General features: G+C 50.6%; 1 protein-coding gene across 1 annotated transcript in view; it reads right to left on the bottom strand.

Moving 5' to 3' along the window:
* The window catches only part of SHANK2 (SH3 and multiple ankyrin repeat domains 2), a gene marked incomplete at both ends in the record, with an annotated part of 469,126 nt that overhangs the window by 423,166 nt on the left and 24,550 nt on the right, over positions 1-21,410 (bottom strand). The window contains 2 exons of the mRNA XM_079709253.1: positions 17,327-17,435; positions 19,436-19,507. Of these exons, the coding sequence (XP_079565379.1) occupies positions 17,327-17,435; positions 19,436-19,507 (181 nt within the window). The remainder of the gene's footprint in view (positions 1-17,326; positions 17,436-19,435; positions 19,508-21,410) is intronic.

Genomic DNA, 21,410 nt, shown 5'->3' with positions numbered 1-21,410 from the left:
TGGTCGGGAAACTAAGATCCCATATACCACAACTAAGAGCTTGCATGCCGCAACTCCTGAGCCCGCACGCTCTAGAACCCACGCGCCACAACTGGAGAAGCCCACGTGCTGCAATGAAGACCTGGTGCAGCCTAAATAATAAAATAAATTAATTAATTAATAAAAAATAAAAATAGGCATTTTCTGGGACAGCCAGGGGACTCTGGTGACAGTGGGAATGTGCCCTCACAGAAATCATCCACAAGGCAAGGAAAGCGTGGCATGGTGAGGGGTGTTTGGGAATCCAGACCATCTGAGAAATAGGGGTAGAGATGTGGAAACGGGGCAGACGTGCAGAGAGAAGCACACTCAGAGAGAGACAGCAGCATCCGAGGGTCTGGGTTCCTTGCAGGGAAAAGACAGCACGGGAGGGCAGTGGGTGAGGGGTGATCTGGGAAGGGCGTAAAGGACAGGGCCGTCGGGAGCAGCCAGCAACTACCCTCCAAAGCCAAGTCCCTCAGAGCAGCTCCTCAAGTTTGAGGTCAGCATATTCGGGATGATGGCACCTGGGGCAAGGTCAACCTTCCAAACGATTCGGGCTTTTCTTTCTTATGTGGCTGTCTGCACGCGGCCAGCGGAAAAGCTAGGCGGTCCAAAGGAGATTTTTTTTTTTGTTTATACGGCACTATTTTCATAGCTGACGGCGTCAAGGTCATTTTACAATGAGAACACTGTCTCAGAGGGAGGCATTGGCAAATGGTAAAATTCCAAATCACAGACCCCTGTGGCCCGGCCGGGCAGACAGCGCTGGGCACGTAAGCAAGTGGAGAGAACTAGACAGCCGTCGCTGGCTGTGCGTCTCCTGTACGAGCTGGGACCTCCAGCCCATGGACGCCATCCAGGGACATCGAGTGGCATGTGGCAGCATCTCGAGGGTTCCAGAGACCCTCCTTGAATGACACTGCAGACCTGCCACGTTCACACCCGCCACATTCAGACCCGGCCAGGACCCACGCTGGCGAGGTCAGGGGGGCCCCCAGCTTAGACCTCACGTTCAGGAAGGTTCAGGAAGGGGGCGTCCATTGAAACTCCACATGGGCGGATGGGACCACCAAGAAGATGCTCATCAATCAGCTGCTGCACTGTCTGTATAACCGGGTTACATGGGGTCCCTCCTCCAATGCACTTGGGAATGGCAGTTCCCTGGCACCACAGTGCTTTGAAAATTTTTCTGGTTTTGCATTTCGTAATTTTTTAAGTTTTATAAAAAATACACAGGAACCTCCGCAAATATAACCTCATCAGGGGACCGAGGTCTCTCATCTTTGGAGATGACTCTAAAGACAGAACTCCCTCCAACCTAGAAACTGCCTGCTGGCATTTTGGCTCCGGGAATGACCAGGTCGTGCTTTGAAGGGTAGGTTTTTGGGTGGGCACGAGGAGGGAGGTGCCTACGAGCACAGCAGCAGGGCGCCAGCTCCACGGCTTGCGGTCTGTCTGCGTGTGGGGGGAGACCTGGGCAGGAGACTGTGCAGGCACAGGACGGCCGCCGAGTCCTGCAGCTGGGAGTGTGCACCAGCCTGGGTGCAGGGGCGCATCCGGGGGCCTCGGAAGGACCCGGGGACCAGAGCTTGGTGAGAACCTCCCGCAGAGCCAGCACAGCCCAGCTCTGCTCCTGAAAGGCTGGGTGGCCTCCAGCAGGTGTCCCAAACTCTCTGGGCCTCAGTTTCCACACCTATATGGTCAGGGTAAAAGCAGGACCTGCACTCTGTGGGGCTCTGTGAGGATCGAATGTCACGTGTGATGCTGGAACAGTGCCCAGCCCACAGTCAGAGTCTCTCCAGGGGATTCAGCTAGAAATGGGCTTTATTTTCTTCATTACGTTTTTTCCCTGTATTTTTAAAAACCTGTGCCATGCGTTTATTATGTTATAATCATAAAAGTGATTTCTAAAATAAACTGTGAAGCCAATGCTTATTCTCACACTCGCCCTCCCCCTGGACAGGCACAACCCCTCATGACTGTCTTTCTTTTCTCAGCAAGAGATGGTCTTGGTGCCCCCAGGATGCAGACCAAATGAAATAGGCATTCACAGGCCTACTAAGTGCCCTGCCCTGTGCTGGGGATGGTGGCTGTCCCGCGGCAGGGGGAACCAGGCATATCTCCTCGAGCTATTATAAGACAGACGGATACACAGACAGGTAGATAGGTAGGTGGGTGGGTGGGTGGGTAGATGTGAGGGAGGGAGAGAGAGGGAGGGAGGGAGGGAGGGAGGGATGGGTAAAGGAAGGGTACACAGACAGAGATGCATACATGCACACAGACGGTTAAAAATGAGTTGAACAAAACAACACAAGATTAATATTTGATCTCAAGGTTGTCCGAGGGAGCACAAACAGTGCACTCAATTTATCTTTGTAAATAATTAACCCATTACTGAATATAAGACCCATTACTGAATTATTCCTAATCGAGAGATTACGCCCACCCCATTCCCTGTACCCATTTGCCTCATGCAAAACGACACAGGTGGGAAAAGCCTGGCCTTGGGGCCGGAAACTTCAAGTTCGAGTCTGGGCTCAGTTGTGACTTGGACAGAAGCCTTGAACCCCACAGGGACCTCAGCCACACCTCAAAATTCCCAAGGACCAGAGAGAGGAAAGGCGGGATTCGGGGATTCCTTCCTCATTACCTAGAACAGCAGTTCTCAGACTTTGGCATGTGTGAGAATCACCCAAAGAGCTGGTTAATGCAAAGCATACTGGCTCCATTCCCAAAAACGCTTCCATAGGACTGGAGGGCTGAGAATCTGCATCTCTGAGAGTGATCCTGGAGGTCCAAGGGGTGCACTTTGCTAGAGGACAGCTTCACATACTTGACTGCACGGTGACATCACGTGCTCCCACCCCCCAGACACTAATTGAATCGGTGTGGTGCATGACCCAAGTGTCAGGATGCGTACAACTTCCCAAAGTGGTTTTTAACGTGCAGCTGAGTTTGAGACCCTCTGCTCTAAACACCTGCTAATTCAAATGTGCTCCATGGGTAGCAGCACGTGGGCATGACCAGGAACTGGTTAGAAATGCAAAATCTCTGGTCCCACTCCAGATCTACAGAATCAGAACTGACTTTTAACAAGATTGCCAGGTAACTCATAGACATCAAGTCTGAGATGCATGGACCTAGAGCACAGCTCTCCCACTTTATCACGTATGTGATCCATAAACAAGCAAACCAAGAAAAATGGTGCTATGTCCTCCATATGGATTTATCCCTTTATTTATAAGTCATACATGACCATGGGAAAAAGAACAGTCTTTTAAACAAGTGGTGCTGGGTCCACTGGATTTCCACATGCAAAGGAATGAAGTCAGAGCTCTACCTCACACCATATACAAAACGTATCAAAATGAATCACAGACCTACATGTAAAAGCTAAAACTATAAAACTCACAGATGAGAACTCAGGATTAGATCCTTGTGACCTTGGGTTAGGCAATGTTTTTAGATATGACACCCAAAGCACAAGCAACAAAAGAAAAAATAGATCAATTAGATGTTACCAAAATTTAAAACTTTTCTGCATCAAAGTACACTATCAAGAAAGTGGAAAGACAACCCACAGACTGGGAGACAATATGTGCAAATCATATATCTGATAAGGAACCTGTACCCAGAATATATAAAGAACTCTTACAACTCAACAAGAATAGACAAATACGGGCAATAATATCAAAATATGGGCAAAGGATCAAGTAGTCATTTCCCCAAAGATATACAAATGGCTAGTAAGCACATGAAAAGAATAACCAGCCAATATCACTGGTCATTAGGGAAATGCAAATAAAGCCACAATGAGATATGACTTTATACTCACTAAGATGGTTATAGTAAAAAAAAAAAAAAAAAAAGATAATAGTAAATGTTGATGAGGATGTGGAGAAACTGGAACTCTCATCCACTGCTGGTGGGATGTAAAATGGTGCCGCTTCTTTGGAAAACTATCTGGCAGCCCCTCAAAAGGTTGAACATGGAGCTACTATTTGACCCAGCAATTCCCTGCCCCCTGCCAGGTATATACCCAGGAGATGGGAAAGCGTATGTCCACACAATTTGTACAAGAATAATCACAGCAGCATTGTCACAACAGACAAAAACTGGAAACAACTCCAAATGTCCATCAACTGATGAGCTGATAAACAAAAGGAGTAGATACAGTGGAATATTACCCGGCCATCAGAAGGAGCGAAGCACTGACACATGCTACAACATGGATGAACCTTGAAAACATTATGTTGAGTCAAAGAAACGAGACACGAAAGGGCACATATTGTGTGATTCCATTTCTACAAAGCGTCCAGAACAGGCAAATCCAGAGACAGGAAGTAGATGAGTGGTTGCCAGGGGCTGGGGGGTGTGGGGAGTGGGAGGAAAAGGGGGGTCACTGCTAGTGAGTACTGGGGTTCTTTTTGATGCGATGAGAGTGTTCTAAAATTAGACAGTGGTGGGCTTCCCTGGTGGCACAGTGGTTGAGAGTCCACCTGCCAATGCAGGGGACGCGGGTTTGTGCCCCGGTCCGGGAGGATCCCACATGCCACAGAGCGGCTGGGCCCGTGAGCCATGGCCACTGAGCCTGCACGTCCGGAGCCTGTGCTCCACAATGGGAGAGGCCACAGCAGTGGGAGGCCCGCGTACCACAAAAAAAAGAAATTAAAAAAAAAGAATTAAAAAAAAATTTAAAAAGAATTAGACAGTGGTGATGGTGCACAGACCTGTGAATATATTTTTAAAAACCAATGAATTGCACACTTTAAATGGGTGAATTTAATGGTACGTGAAATGTTTCAACAAAGCCTTACAAAAAACAAAAATTGAATTTTAATCGTACGCCGATTATACCTTAAAATAAAATTTTTAAATAAAAAATACACGCCCTATGGCACTCATATATTAAATAAATTACAGAATACACATAGATAAAATGTTTTTAAATGGGGAGATAGATCGTTTGGTGTTTTCTGCTCTACCCCAGTGGTCATCTGTGCCTTCTTTGTAAGACGAAAGGACGGCGAAAGTGAGTCCAAAATGTCTTGTAGGTTAAGGCTCTCCAATCATCCAGCTCACCGACTGACACCTGTCCACAGCAACCACACAACCTGCCTGGTCCACGTAAATGCTCACGTGACTGTGAGAACCAGGTGTGCTAACTCGGCCCCCCACTCCACCTCTGGCACTCGGGGTCACAGGGTGCACAGGAGGGGGTAACTCACTGCCCTGTTATCACAGACAGTGGGGTGGGTGGGTGGCTGTGGGCATGGAAGCCACTTACCAGGATGGACAGCACCTGTTTGGATACACCAGCACCTCTGACATTGATCTGCATTCAGTGCTTCAGTGTTCATTATTTCGTTATGAGTGAATCATGCAAAATCACAAAATCTTCTAGTATGCTAAAATAGGGATCCCTATCCACCAGAATATTTGATTAATAACCCACCCCTGACCATGAAAGAGAATGAGATTTACAGTTATCTTCCTCTGCACAGTCATGGCTCTCGAGCGAGGACACCTCCCCGTGAAGAGCTCCCAGGCCAGCATGTGAGACTCATCCAAACGACCCAAGGGCCTTTGAGGCCATTAAGCAGAGTGGATGGTGATGGTGGGTTTCCCCCAAACTGTCAGCACCCCCGAGCATTCCAGCGACTGGCTCCCATGTGGGTCCACAAGCCAGCAGAGCCATCCTTGCATTCCCACTACCTGCCACAAACGGAACGGTCCTGACCATCCATCCTCACGGTCTCCCTGACTCTGGCTTCGGTGCTCAGATGTGCTGCAGAGCAGACAGTCCCGAATGGGTTCATGAGGCCGAGATTTGTGGTCAGAAACTGACAGGGAGAAACAGACACAAATCTCTTTTCTGCGAGGGGAATCTTTGACAACAGGGAACAAAAGCATGGAGGCAACATGAAGAGATTTTGGTGAAAAGAACAAGAGTCTCGTGTTCCAGATAAAAATCTCTGTTACCAAGAGGTGACTTGGCTCATTTCATAAAAGTTAGCGGATCTGGCCTTGCTGGACCCAGATGAGCAGAATTTCCAACAGCACCAGGAAAGCCGCGCATGCAGGTTCTTCGTTCCCCTGATAGAATTACGTCAGATAGAATGAGGCCTGTGAAGGTAGAACGCACATAGCAACTGCTTGGAGATCAAACAGTTTAAAAGTGCATGATTCTTCAGACTTGAGATTGCCAAGGGGGAGGGGCCGTGGGGGCAGAAGTGTCGGGAGTTTGGGATCAGCAGATGCAAACTATCGACATTATATAGAGGACGGATAAACCACAAGGTCCTGCTGTAGAGCGCATGGAAAAATATTCAACATCCTGTGATAAACCACCATGGAAAAGAATATGAAAAGGTATATACATATATATATACAGGTATAACTGAATCACTTTGCTGTACAGCAAAAGTTAACACAACATTGTAAGTCAACTATACTTCCATAAAATTTTTTTTAAAAGTGGATGCTTCTTGCTCCCAGACAGGTGTCCGGGGCTTGTTGGTGTCGGCTGCGAGGACCATGAGGGGAATGGGCCATGCGGTCCCATTTGTCCATCAGGTTGTGGAGAAGGCATGGGTGAGAAGTTGTGATTTTTGTCCTTCCAATAGCAAAATCAAGGAGGGCAGGCTCTGAGAAGTGGTCTATGGCCTGTGATTTTCCTTCTTTCTTTTTTTTTTTTTAAAGCATTACTATTTTTTAAATTAACTTATTTATTTTTGGCTGTGTCGGGTCTTCGTTGCTGTGCGCTGGCTTCTCTAGCTGCGGCGAGCGGGGGCTACTCTTCGTTGTGGTGTGCGGGCTTCTCACTGTGGTAGCTTCTCTTGTTGTGGAGCATGGGCTCTAGGCACGCGAGTTTCAGTAGTTGTGGCGCGTGGGCTCAGTAGTTGTGGCTCGCGGGCTCTAAAGCGCAGGCTCAGTAGTTGTGGCACACGGGCTTAGTTGCTCCGCGGCGTGTGGGATCTTCCCAGACCAGGGCTCTAACCCGTGTCCCCTGTGTTGGCAGGCAGATTCTTAACCACTGCACCACCAGGGAAGTCCCAATAGGCTGTGATTTTCTTACAACTAAAGCCCTGGGCAAAAAAAAAACACACACACACAGACACACAGGTACTAATGTGGTTTGAAGCAGACACATGGGACCTATCAAACCAAGAATTTGGAAAGTACAGGACATTTTGAGCAAGTAAACATTCAAGGCTGGAACAATGAGATCCCACTACACACCTGTTAGCATGGATAGAATCCAAAACACTGACAAACCCAACTTCTGGCAAAGATGCAGAGCAAGAACAGAGAACTCTCATCATTGCTGGTAGGAAGGCAAAAATGGTACAGCCTCTTAGGAAGACAGTCTGGCAGTTTCTTTCTAAACTAAAAAATGTTTTACCATATGATCCAACAACTGTGCTCCTTGGTATTCACACAACTGATTTGAAAACTTATGTCTACACCACAACCTACACACAAGTGTTTGCAGCAGTTTTGTTCATATTCACCAAAAGCTGGAAGCAACCAAGAAGCCCTTCAATAGGTGAACAGATAAACAAAACCAGGACATCCATACAGTGGATTATTCAGTAATTAAAAAGGAAAGTGCTATCAAGTCATAAAAAAGATACGGCTAAATCTTAAATGCATTTGGTTAAGTGAAAGAAGCCAGTCTGAAAAAGCTACACACTGTATAATTCCAATGATATGATATTCTGGAAAACTTAAACTATGGAGATGGTAAACAGATCAGTGGTTGCCAGGGGCTCCAGAGAGGGGCAGGATTGAATAGGTAAAAGGCACAGGGGATTTTTTTAAAAAGTTGCAAAACTATTCTGTATGACACTGTAATGGTGAGTATAACAATTAAATATCTGTCAAAATCATAAACTCTACAGCACAAAGAGTGAAGCATAATGTATGCAAATTTTTAAAATAAAGCTTAAAAGCTCCTTTAGGAGATGTGGGATCCCAGGATAGAAGGCAGAATGTGACAAAAGAGTCTAATTGTATTAAAAACGTTAGAAACAACCTCATTGGAGGAGGTGGGGGAGTAACGTGCTGACCTGCGTAACTGTGGGAATGAGTAGAGTCTGAAAGACAAAAGGCAAAAGAACTTCACGCAAGCACGGTTCTCTACTTGATAAAGTTGCTTTCCACTGTGGGGTGCAGGTCAACAATCTGGAAACCACTATACAGGTGCCCTGGAATTGAGCAATTAAATACACAGACGGCAGAGAGTGGAAGCCAGGCTTCTCACTGTCTACGCGGGAGGTTACAAAAAAGCAAGGAGAGGAGAGAATGATCCCCCTGGCAATGGATTAGGACTGGGGAGGTCAGTATGAACTCATGTTTAGCTTAATACAGATTCAGGTGGTTACACACAGAAACATTTATAGATTGGTACACACATGGATCTCCTTGTTCTTTCCTCTGACAGAGCTCAGAAGGAACTACTTCCCAGTGGCAATGAGCACACCCAGTACCCAGATCTTGGTTCCTAAGACCACTCTTCCAGGGCACTTGGAGGAACAGCAGATTCTAGGACTGGGGCAGGAAACATACAGAATGAGCCTGAAACACCTTCTGGTGCCAGGAAGCAAGAAAGAGGTCAAATCATCATCACCACCACCATCATCATCCTCATCCTCATCATCATCCACATGGATGGGTATGTGTCAGAAGGACACAGGTGGAACTTCCCTGGTGGCCCGGTGGGTAAGACTCCGTGCTCCCAGTGCAGGGGGCCCAGGTTCGATCCCTGGTCGGGGAACTGGATCCCACATGCATGCCGCAAGTAAGAAGTCCACACGCTGCAATGAAGATCCCCCGTGCTGCAACTAAGAGCTGGCGCAGCCAAAGTAAATAAATAAACAAATAATACATAAATAAATATTTTTTAAAAAAAGAAGTAACACTTCTATTAAAAAAAGAAAAAAGACACAGTAGCCAAATGAAAGAGTTCCCAATGGCCGAAGCTGGAGCCATTTGAACAAAAAAATATGTAAAGTAGTACTGTATTATAACGCAAGGTGTAAGTTAAATATCCATGAGTCCACACTGATAAAAATAACTACATAAATAAATGAATTCTCTCCTCTGCAGAAGAATTCCAAGTAATTTATGGAGCTACACTGCCATCCAGGAGGTGGAACGGAACTGCTCATCTTTAAGTGTTGGCTTGGCTTAGTGACTTCCTTCCGAAGAGGACAGTCCATAAAGCGGGGGAAAGAGTTAACTACAGTGGGAAGCCTGACAAGCACACCTCAGCCAGGGGAGCAAGGTCCACATCACAGTGAGAAGTGTGCCCTTGATGCGGTGCGATGAGAAGGGCATCTGCCTCTGCAGCCTTCTTCCCAAACCTACATACCAGCCCCATCTAATCATGACCTAAACTTGAGACAAACCTCAGCAGAGGGACATGCTACGAAACACCGCACCAGTTCTCCTCAAAACTGCCAAGGTCATCAAAAACAAGGAAAGCCCTAGAAACTGTCACAACCAAGAGGGGCCTACAGAGACGGGAGCGCTAACTGTCATGAGGGATCCTGGAACAGAAAAAGGACATTCAGTAACTACTAACGAAAGCATGGGCGTGAGTTAATTATAACACATCAATATTGGTTCATTAATCATAACAAACGTACGCTACTCACGTAAGACAGTGACAGGGAAAAATGGGTGTGGGGCATGGAGGGGGAGACATCCTGTAAATCTAAAACTGCTGTAAAGTAATCATTTAAAAGAGCTGTGAAAAAAAAAAACACCCCAAGGTTCATGTTTCAGCTAACCATTTCATGTAAAAATGCTGCTGCTGACTGTCCCCACGTGGCCCCCTGGGGACACCACTTACCCAAGGCTGTGTGTGCCTGTCATGGGTCACCTGAGTTCTTGGGCTGACATCCTCCTCCCCCTCCGGCTGGCTCTGCCACCATCCCCAAAGCCAAGGCTCACTCCCGGGGGCCCCATCTCTGCCGCCACATCACCGCCCCTTTCCCTACTACCTCAAGTTCTTAGTTAATGCATTGCATCTTCCTGGACCACACGCACCTGTATGAGTCACCTATAATCCTTTCTGAAACATGGCAGATTACACATAAGAAAACGTCGTCAATAATCGAATATGCCGTTTGGAGCTCTCACTTAAAAACAGGTCTCTGTACCAGAAACTGCACCCAACAAGCCAAATACACCCAGACGTCTTCGGGGTCATTGGCTCGGCAACCCTCAAGCTAACTCCACTGGCACTGGGTACTCTGTGCGTCTTGGACCCCCTGCAGACTGATGCTTACGAGGTCCCAGGGCTGTGTCCCCAAGGTGCTATTCCTGGGGAATTTCACACAGGGACTCGCTCAGGGATTACGATGAGACTGTAGGATATGGACCAAAGGAGCACCATCAGCAGACAGCAATCCAGTGTCCGAGAAACCTTCTAGTTGGGCCGTGTGGGAGCTGGGCAGGGGCTCCCCGGGAGCCCGGCTACAGGGGCATGTGGCAGAAGCAGGCACATCTCGGCCTGGATGACGAGCTGCTGGACTATCCCCGCCTGGAGGCTAACGGAGTCACTGGATCTCAGAAACGAAGCCCCGACTCACCACAGGGGCTCTGCAAAAACAGCCCCATCAACGCTTATTCAATTTCTACTTCTCATCGACATGCTTCAAGGGCTGAGAGACGTTTCTAGCTTTATTACAGTCCTGCCTTTGTTTTGCCTGGGCTTCTTTCAAGTTTGGGAAGACAGTGCAAAACAGAAGCCCGAAGTTTTGCTCGAGCTGTTAGTTTTACTTCCCTTTCAGGGCTCGAAACACCATCCATCTCATCCCAGAGGTTCCAGCTGAAACAGGAGATGAGCCTGGCAGACGAGTCTACTTCTTTCTGCTACTGGCATCTTACCTGACCAAATTTCCATCAGAAAAGGTACTAGAAGGTCGGAATAACACGGGCTGCTTTGTTTTAATTGACAGGTCATTCCTCCAGGATTTAATTATCTTCTGTGCGTCCCTCAGTCCAGAAGTGATGCTTCGCCCCACTCGGGTTCCCGAGCTCAGCCCAGGGGCACCTGAGAACCACGCAGGCCAAGTGCAGGGATACAGCTCAGGTATGAGCATCATCGCACTTCCTGCACTTAGGAAGGAAGCTGCTTTCAGCTCTCTGCTTGGGACGTGAAGTCTGGTTCTCAGCCAGATTCTGCCGATTACCAGGTGGCTTTTAAGAAAGTCACAGAACTCCGGGTGGAGCTGCTAGGACAGAGGCACAGCCTGGGGCTGGCAGAGCCGCTGAGGACAACAGGGCAGTGTCTGGAGTAACGGGGATGGGGGCGGCTCTTCCCCCCTTGGGCCGGCCTGGCACGGCAGCAGGCGACTTCATCCAGGAGCTTGGCGACCACAGGCCCTCCAGTCCCGGACCCTCTGTGTTCGTCACGGCCTCAGCCACATCCCAGCAGCCACAGCACGGGAGAAGGGAGCCCACGGCCGACCCCGCCTCCCTTCCACCCCAGGTGAGAGCCTGGCAAACAAGGGCAAGCAAGCCGACCTCGGCCCCCTCCCTCGAGGCGACCTGGCGCCCGGCCTCCACTCTCGGAGCCCCCGCTCCTCCAGGGATGCTGGCCTCGCAGACGCCCTGCTTGGTGGGAGCCCGAGGACAGAGGGAGACAGGCCTACCACGCCCTGTGCACATCATCGGGCCCCAGAAGGTTCTTGTTTCACCTCGGCTGTCACTATTAAGTGCCCCCCATCACTTCTCAGGTGACAGGCCTAGGGTGCCAGCGTGTCCGGGACCAAGGGGCTTCCCAGACGGAGACCCTCAGTGTGAAAACCAGAGCTGTCCCTAGAAAACTGGGACAAGTTGGTCACACCACCTATCACCTGGGGGCGGCCACAAAATCAACCCCGTTTTCCTCCCTCTGGGTCCACAGCCAGGAGAAAACAACATGTAACTGAGTTTCCATTGCGCCACTGACATGAGAGCCACATTCCGGAGACCCCACCGAGCGTGAGCCGCTCCACACGGGGACACTTCACATGCTACTCACCTAATACTCACACGTCCCCACCCTGCGGGGACCGTCACCCTATGGAGCGGACAGAGGCGAGAGGGAAGTTGTGTGCTTGTCCCCCAGACGTTAAGGCGCTGGCCTCTCGGTGGAGCCTGTGTCACATCCTCTCCTGATATTTTCTCCGCTTGTAACTGGGTCACTATACGCCCTTGTCCGGGGAACTGCCCATGACTTAGTTTATTTCCAAGAATGTCCACCCCATTATTCGCTTTTCTCATTTCACGTGTTGCCCTTGGTCCCCATTTTCCCTGCCTCTCAACCAGGACAGTCTGCTTCTCAGCTGGGGATGTGAGTGAAAATTCTCTAGGTGTGGAGAGTGGAGCAGTGATGCTGGACGAGGCGCTGACCTGCAGCAGAATCTCGGGTCCACCCTCAGCTTCCGGTTCAGAACTTTCCGTGTTCACTACATCCTTTACCCTTTTTGTTTGTTGTAAATAGTCTTTTGTCTTAAAGAAAAAACCCACCATGTTTGATGACTGTCAATTTTGTCCACACAGAAACCTGCACAAAGGTTTATAGCAACTTTAAGCATAATCACCAAAATTTGGAAGCCACCAAGATGCACCTCAGTAGGTGGATGGATAAATAAAATGTGGTCCATCCACACAATGGAATATTCTTTGGAACTAGAAAGAAATGAGGGAGGGAAAGACTGGGAGTGTGGGATTAGCAGACGTAAACTATTATATACAGGATGGATAGACAACAAGGTCCTACTGTAGAGCACAGGGAACTATATCCAACCTCCTGGGTTAAACCACAATGGAAAAGAATATAAAAAAAGAAAGTCTCTGTGTATAACTGAATCACTTTGCTGTACAGCACAGACTGGCACAACACTGTAAATCAACTCTACTTCAATATAAAAAAATGAGCTATCAAACCATGAAAATCAGGGAGGAAACATAAATGCATATTTGTAAGTGAAAGAAGGCAATCTGAAAAGGCCACACACTATATGATTCCAACCATATGACATTCTGGAAAAAGCCAAACTATGGAGACAGTAAAAAGATCAGTGGCTGCCAGGAGTTAGTGGGAGGGGGGGACGAACAGGCAGAGCACGGAGGATTTTCAGGGCAGGAAAACTAGCCTGCATGACGGTGGATATATGTCCTTATACATGTGTCTAAACCCACGGAATGTACAACACTGAGTGAACACTAATGTAAAAGTGGACTTGATTTCACTGTCTGACTTACTTCACTCTGTACGACAGTCTCTAGGTCAGAAAAACAAGTATCATATATTAACGCTTATTTGTGGAATCTAGAAAAATGGTATAGGTGCACTGGTTTGCAAGGCAGAAATAGAGACACAGATGTAGAGAACAAACGTATGGACACCAAGGGGGGAAAGGAGGGGTGGGATGAATTGGGAGATGGGGATGGACATATATACACTAATATGTATAAAACAGATAAATAATGAGAACCTGCTGTAGAGCACAGGGAATTCTGCTTCACTTCGCTGTACAGTAGAAACGAACACAACACTGTAAAACAACTACACCCCAACTGAAAACAAAAGTGGACTCGAGTTAATAATAATGTAGCAATATAGGTTCATCAGTGTAAAAATGGTCACACTGATGCAAGATGTCAGTAGCGGGGGAGCCTGGGGGTGGCTGGTTATACAGGACCCCCTACTCTCACATTCAATTTTCTGTAAACCTAAAACTACTCTAAAAAATGAAGGCTAATTTCAAAAATATGGGAGTGGGGTGAAGGGAGGGAAAGTTCTGCCTTACAGAGAATATTTGCTATACGACATAAAACTGATGTAGAAAATTACCATTTGGCAGCCACCATGTGGGAGTTGCTCAATAATTCTGCTTTAAAATGTTAAAACTGAAAATAAATAATAATTTATAATTGATCTGCCCAGAGCCCCACCCCCACCCCCCAAAAAAAGAATCCAACCAAAATCTTCTGATTACTGTTAGTTATTGGTTGAGATCCGGGAAGTCCTGTACAAGAACTGTCTGCCTGGGAGGCGGGCGTCCCGCTCCTGGTCCCCAGTCGGATGGGGTCGGAGCCTGGTCTCAGCCTTCGCTGGAACACCTGCCCTGAATTCTGTGTTTTGTCAGGTGCCAGTTTACACGGATTTCAGGGGAAAACAGGTTTCCGTTTCTTTTCTCAGAGTTGGCTCTTCCTGATCGGTGAGCCCAGAGGCTGTGGTCACGGGGATAGTTCAGGAAATCCCGGCGTTCATTTCACCCCACGCCACCTTCTCCACAGGCCGCTGCTCCCGGGTCACGTCTATCCCAGGTCTGAGAAGAGTGGATAACATGCTGCCTCCGTCTTTCTCCTTCCCGGGTCCCCGAGGCTCCACTGCATCTGCTCTCATGAGGAGGCCATCCACCACCACCAGGACAGCGTTTCTAACTACGGGCGGGGCCAGGAGAAGTGACCGCTGACCCCCGTTTTGAAATAATCTAGGGTCTCTGCTGATGTGTTTTCAGAAGCTCAGTTAGGGTCGGCTCTGGAATCACAGTCGACCCAAACTCTTGGCATCCAGCGACAACCCCGCCAGTGAAGCAGGCCTGTTTCAGGATGGGGAGGTGGTAGCAGGAGGGGCGGTGTCCAGCCCGGGGAATCATCGGGAAACAGCCATGGACGCGGCCAGGCCAGCGGGAGCCCAGGCCAAAAGCTGCCCGAGGAGAGAAGCCAGGTCAGGGACCACAGACCCCAGGCCTGGCTCAGGTCTGCCACTGTCCCTGAAGCCTCAAGTCCATGCTCAGGAATCCACAGGCCCATGGGTGGTCTGAGCCTAAGTGCTGGGAGCTACACTGCAGTGATGGACGGTACCCACCCACCCCCCGCCCAACGAGCTGGGAGCCAGCCTAGGTGACAGGGCACAGAGGAGCCACCCGCTGACCACGGGACCAGAACCAGCACGTGCTCACCGTGTGCCCACCCCGCCCTGGTGCTCAGACCCTCTGCTCAGCTAGGAAGGAAGCAGAACCCCTGCTGCTGGCCCCATACCTGCTTCCCCCGCAGACAGAACATCCAACCCTGCAGCTGCCCCACTCCCCGTCCAGACTCTCCGCAGAGGCCCGTGCCCCCTTGACCCACCACCTGCTACAGGCCCTTCTCCCCACCCCTGGGGTCTTGCCCCATCACTCCTGACCTTAGAAGGTCAGCCCTGTGCAGGTACGGCAGGGCCCACCTCTGCCTTGTGCTCCATCCACCCACCAGGATGCCTGGAAGCCCGCTTGTCCACGTCACCCCGCCCCAGCTCCCGGCGCATAGACCCCCAGCTTCCTGTCTCACCAAGTGTCTGCCTGGGCTGGTACCCTCCTCACCTTCAGCCAGGCCTCTGCGCACGTCCCCCCTCCAGGCCTGTGCTCTCCTGTCCCCATCCAAGCATGTCCTGTCCCCTGGCATCTCGGGCATTGAAGCTGTGTCACCGATAAGCCAGCAGCCCTGTTCTCACGTTGCTCAGTTAAATTTAGGAGACAGGAGTCGACCGTGATTACAGCACGGCCACCTGTGTGCGGATGGGGACGTGCACGGCTGCAGGAGCACAGGTGCCAGGTCCTGCCCCAGCTTTAGAGTCCCCACGAGTGACGAGAAAGCTCCCTTCTTCAGCTGACGCACCTGTTGTGGGTTCAGCAAGTGTGAGGTGGGTCACATATACGTGACACTGGCACAGGGAGGACGGGCCCAACCCAAGAGGCGAGGGCAGGGAGGCCCCGCTCGCTGAGGCCAAGACAGACATTCTCCGCTCAGCATCACCCGCTTGCCCGGATGAACGCTCCGAGTTGCCATGGAAACCCTCACCTGAGCCGCTCTCGGCTCTCACAACAGCCTCACCTCAGCTGGTCGAGTTCACGTGTCCCCTGGGCACAGGGCTCTCACCTGGGATGATGGTGCCTCCCCCCGCCCCGGGGGGACACTGTGCAATGTCTGGGGGCATCTTTGGCGGCCACAACTCGGGGGTGTTACTGGCATTTGTGGGTGAAGGTCAGCGATGCCGTACACATCCTACGGTGCACAGGACAGACCCCAGCACAAAGGACTGTCCAGCCCCGCCATGGAACATCATTCAGCCACGAAAAAGAAAGAAATCCTGCCATGTGCAAGAACGTGGACGGACTTTGAGGGCATAATGCCATGTGAAATAAGTCAGACGGAGAAAGACAAATCTGTATGATCTCGCTTACGTGTGGAATCTAAAACAACTGAACCCAGAGAAAGTGGTCTCCAGAGGTAGGAGGTGGGGTGGGCGGAATGGGTGGAGGGGTTCAAAGGTCCAAGCTTCCAGTTATGAGATAAGTAAGTCCTGGGGATGTTGTGTACGGCACAGCCACTGCAGTTAATAATACTGTGTTGTATATATAAAAGTGGCTAAGATGGGCTTCCCTGGTGGCGCAGTGGTTGAGAGTCCGCCTGCCGATGCAGGGGACACGGGTTCGTGCCCCAGTCCGGGAAGATCCCACATGCCGCGGAGCGGCTGGGCCCATGAGCCATGGCCGCTGAGCCTGCGCGTCCGGAGCCTGTGCTCCGCAACGGGAGAGGCCACAACAGTGAGAGGCCCGCGTACCGCCCCCCCCCAAAAAAAGTGGCTAAGAGAGTAGATCCCAAGAGTTCTCATCATAAAAAAAGATGTGTAACTATGAGCGGTGACGGATGTTCACGAAACGTATCGTGGCGATCATTCCCCAGTATATCCATATACCAAATCGTTACATTGTACGCCGAAAATTAATACAATGTTTTGCATCAATTGTATTTCCATAAAACTGGAAATGAAAAGAGAAGAGATAAGATTAAACAAAAGTTAATGCCCATTTGGAACTGGTAAGAAACAGAAAGGATCGTCCGGCCCCAATGTCAGCGGGGCGGAGGATGAGAGCCCTGTACCGTTTTATCCCACGCGTGATCTGAGGTCCCACGCGTAGGGACTTGGTTTCCAGCAGGGGGAGCCAGGCACATGCGGGTGCACGTGTGTCTCCCAGGGCTGGCATGAGACGCCTGCTCTGTGTTGTCATTCATTCATTCACTCATTCTCCCCTTCAACTCAGGTACGCGCTGAGCACCTACCACTTGCCAGGCACCTCCCGGATGCTGGCGATTCCATGCAGCTAACACAGGCTCCCGGAGGAGGCAGAATGCACTTTTAAAACCAAGTAAAGTGTGATGCTGCCTATGCACGTGTGATCCGAACGACAGAATCACCTTTCCTCCCCAAACCCACGTTCCTGCGGGGTTTCCTCAAGTCCCTCCAACCAGCCCCTACCTCCGGTCTCCAGGTCATGGAAATTCGGATCCAGGCCTCGTTCCAGCATCTTGACGATCTTCTCCACCGAACGATGCTGGATGTAATCCATGCATTTTTTTAGGTTGGTCTAAAGAGAAAAGCAAAATTGGTCTTACAGAGAAACGTCTCTTCAGGCCACAGGAAGGCTCTTTGTGGGGTGCACCCTGGCTGGCCGCCTTTGCAGAGAGGAGAGCTGGCCCTTGATGGGGCCCCGCTGCAGTCCCCAGGCTCACCAGGCAGCATCCTTCTGCATCTGGAACCCCGGGGCCAAGCCCGGAGCCCAGCACATGGCAAACGCAATTGGCCTGTCCTGGATGAATGTTCTAGAAATCCCCCACCGATCTCTGTGCTTGCCGAGAGTCACAGGATGTTCCTTCACTTTCAAAAGGATGAGCCACCTGGACCACTTTGAAAAACTACACTTTCCAGGGTGCACCCAGGTCTTCTGACTCCATCCTCTTTTGAGCGAGGCCCGAGGACTGGTATTTGTGTTTCCTAATCTCTAAAGTGGTGGCTGCTACGGAGAGCAGAAGGGCACTGCTTACTCAGCTTAACCCACTTGTGGGTAATCCCGTGACCTGCAGGTGGACACAGGGATGCTTGGGTCACCGAGCGATTCAAGGTGAGGGAGTCAGTCACTCCTTGTGAGATCAGAATGACCAGGGGCTCAACCCTGACCAGGTTGCCCAGCCTCATCTGCAAGGAAAATAATAATTTTCTGTCCATCTAGCAGATAGCCTGGGCTATTTGATGGTAATCACAGTATCTGAGATGCCTCTGTCAGATGACTCTAATGCTCTCACTGGCCCAGTTCTCCACCCGCACTCCACACCCCTTCCCAGTCACCAACCCCTGCACCCTTCAGCCCACCTGGGCTGAAGCATCTCCACCTGGATGCTTTCTGTACATTCTGGGACTAAACATTAACAAATGCTCAAGGACACAGGATACACTTGGTTTCACTGAACACCTTCATTGCTATTTACTAATCGACATTATTTTAAATGCACAAACACATTTTCATGTACACATCAGAGAGTAATCAAAAAAACCCGAAGTGCCCAGACTTGGAGTCTAAATACCCCTGTGTGGGCAGATTCCAAGCTGGGCAGGGAGAGTGCAAGAGCAACCTGACCGTCTTGTGCCTGAAAGCCGTCCGTACTCAAAGGATGGTGGGACAGCGCCAGAGGGAGGAGAGCCAGGCAGAAGGGCCACTGGCCACATCCGGACAATTTGAGCAGAAAAATAAATCATGAGAATGGCATGTCATAACCCAGTGAACACAGTGAAAATCCACAGTCCATCCTGATATGAATGGGGGGATGAAACAAAAACAAGGGGACCCCAGAGGTTGGGGGCGCTCTCTGTGGACTCACGGCTGCAGGTGAGCTCACCTGGGCAGATCGGGGCTGGCTTAGGTAAGCTGGCCAGGCACCGTCCTGACTCTGGCTCTCCCTGTGCTCTGCAGGGAATGCTCCAGGCTCTCCGGGGAGGGCCGGACCTGGAGGAGGGCATCTGAGAGCATCCTTGGGTATCACACATCTTCCTCCGTGCTGAGCGAGGTGCCCACCACACGCTCCAGCTCCTGCACGCCCTGGACAGGCACAGCATCCCTGACGGAGCGCAGGTGTGCCTGGCACACAGCCCACAGCCCTTTCCTTAACTCTCTCCTTCTCCCCTGCTTCCCTTGTGCATCTTACCTCCGTGCAGTTTATGTAAACAGCACCTTAGTCACGAGAGTGGCAGCACCAGATGCCTACTTCAGTGTTGTCCCCTATTTCGGCAGCGAAGGCTCAGAGGGAACGGCCACCCCTCTTCCCAGAAACACCCGGGAGGAGGTGAGTAGAAAGTAGGGCCCCAATCTCCACTCTCAGGGATATTACTTCCCTTATGTGCAGGCATCGACTGTGTTTGCATCACACGGGAGGAGACGATGGTGGTATTTAACAGGGCTCTGGCGGCAGCAGGTGCCTCATCAGACTCAGCATCTCACAGGAAGAAGAACCCTCTGCCCAAGAGCTCCCCTGATCTCTGAGATGATGATGCAGAAATGAACACCAAGGGTCGACACAACCAGCCCTTGCTTACCTTCGTGTGCAGCTTGGCCAACTGTTTCTCATCCAGATTGGACTGTCTATACACCCGCTTCTTGTAGCGAAACTGGCACAGACACACAAACAGGACAAAAAGAAAACCAGGTAAATATTTCACGCAGCCGTTCAGAGGAAAAACCTGCCTTGTCCGTGGGTATTTCACCCAGGGCGGGGGTTCCCTAGCAAACCCTTTTGTGTTAAATAAACTACTTGTGTCCGCATCACAGAGCCTACGACAGCATAAGGGTAACTTCTGCAGAGATGCTGCTGCCGTTTCGGCTGGAAAGTCACAAAAAGAGATGAGAGCATCCCAGAGGGCTGAGGACTCAGGAGCCTGATGCGCTCTGCTGTCCTCTGCATCGTCAGCATGGCACTAAATCAGGACCCGCTTCTCACGTGGGCTCTGTCTTCGACATCGTCAACCCTTATTAAACACACTCAAAAGCCCCAGCCTGGCAAAGCCACCTGCCCTCAGCCCACAACCTCCGCCTGGGCCTCTGGGGCTCAGACTCACTCCTTCAAACGGCAGCGCCTCCTCTAACCTGGCAGAGACGTCATGGAAACAGAGGGGCTTGCTGAGCAAGTCTACCTTGCTCAGGTAGAGTGACGGTGCCCAGGAGGGTGCACTGGGGCCGCAGGCTGCTTCCGAATCCCCAGCTCCTTTCACCCGATACCCTGTTCCTTCTCCTGGGTGCCCTGGCTGCCTCTGTAGTAGATGCACTGTGGCGGGTTTGGGAAGGAGGCTGGCAGCTTGGGAGTCACTGGGACTCTGAGTTGAAACACAGCTCCAACTCCAGTCCCCCCACTGCCCTAGTGTAACGGAAAGGGGGGGTCCCGCTGCTCGCTGCTCAAAAGCCAATAAAGAGGCCAGGCTGGTGGAAAGGAGAGTTTGCCTTATGTTGGATACTGGCAGCCTGGAGGCAAGGGAGGGTGGACTCCCGTCCAAAGGCCGACTCCCCCACACTGACAGTCAGTGGGCTAGAGCTTTTATAGACAGAGGGAGGGGGCTACATGCAGACACAGCGTGGTCAGCTCTGGCAGTCATCTTGAAATTGGTCATCGGTAGTCTGACCAGCGGCATCTTGATTGCTTTAGGGCCCGTTAGTCTCAGTTCCAGGGTTGGTTTGTTTCCATTTCTTTGAGGCCAATTCTCAGAACTGTGGCAGCTTATGTTATGGCTACAGTCTGGTCACCATGCAGTTAAATGCTTCCACCTGGTAGGGGTTTCAGTATCTATAAGACAGCTCACAGGATACGGCTCACAATATTAGCTCTAGCCCTTGAGGAGGAACTAAAGGTCCTTGACTTTGCTTACTGACTAAACTGTTATTATTTGGTCTCCTTTGACTGTTTTCCATTGTTTCTGCATTTTCTCACTTCTCTGATTAAACATATTCTTTTTTTTTTTTTGCAGTACGCGGACCTCTCACTGTTGTGGCCTCTCCCGTTGCGGAGCACAGGCTCCGGACGCGCAGGCTCAGCGGCCATGGCTCACGGGCCCAGCCGCTCCGCGGCATGTGGAATCTTCCCGGACCGGGGCACGACCCCGTACCCCCTGCATCGGCAGGCGGACTCTCAACCACTGCGCCACCAGGGAAGCCCAAACATATTCTTTGATTAAAGTTTTTCCACAGACAAAAGACAGGTGGAGGACACGGCGGGGAGGGAAGGCCCATAGGGTCCTGCTCTGTTTCACTAGCAGCTGAGTCACTGGGCTGGACACCCCCATCTCAGACTCTGTTTCCTTGTCTGTCACACGAGGATCACAACACAGAGCTCCCAGGGTGCCCCGAGGATTGAATGTGAGCTTCCTGGCACAGAACCGGTGCTGGGCAAATGTTGTCTTACCCTTCCCTCCCCAACTTCCCTTGATTCCCTCCCACTCCGAGGAGCTTAAACAAGCACAGGCGTGACACAAAAGGTGCAGAACAGGGGGTGACCTAACCCTGAAAGTCTCATCCCATGTGAAG

This window comes from Hyperoodon ampullatus, assembly GCF_949752795.1.
Source record: "Hyperoodon ampullatus genome assembly, chromosome: 7".
In the NCBI taxonomy this organism is placed as follows: Eukaryota; Metazoa; Chordata; class Mammalia; order Artiodactyla; family Ziphiidae; genus Hyperoodon; species Hyperoodon ampullatus.
This window is presented reverse-complemented; position numbering and strand designations above follow the sequence as displayed.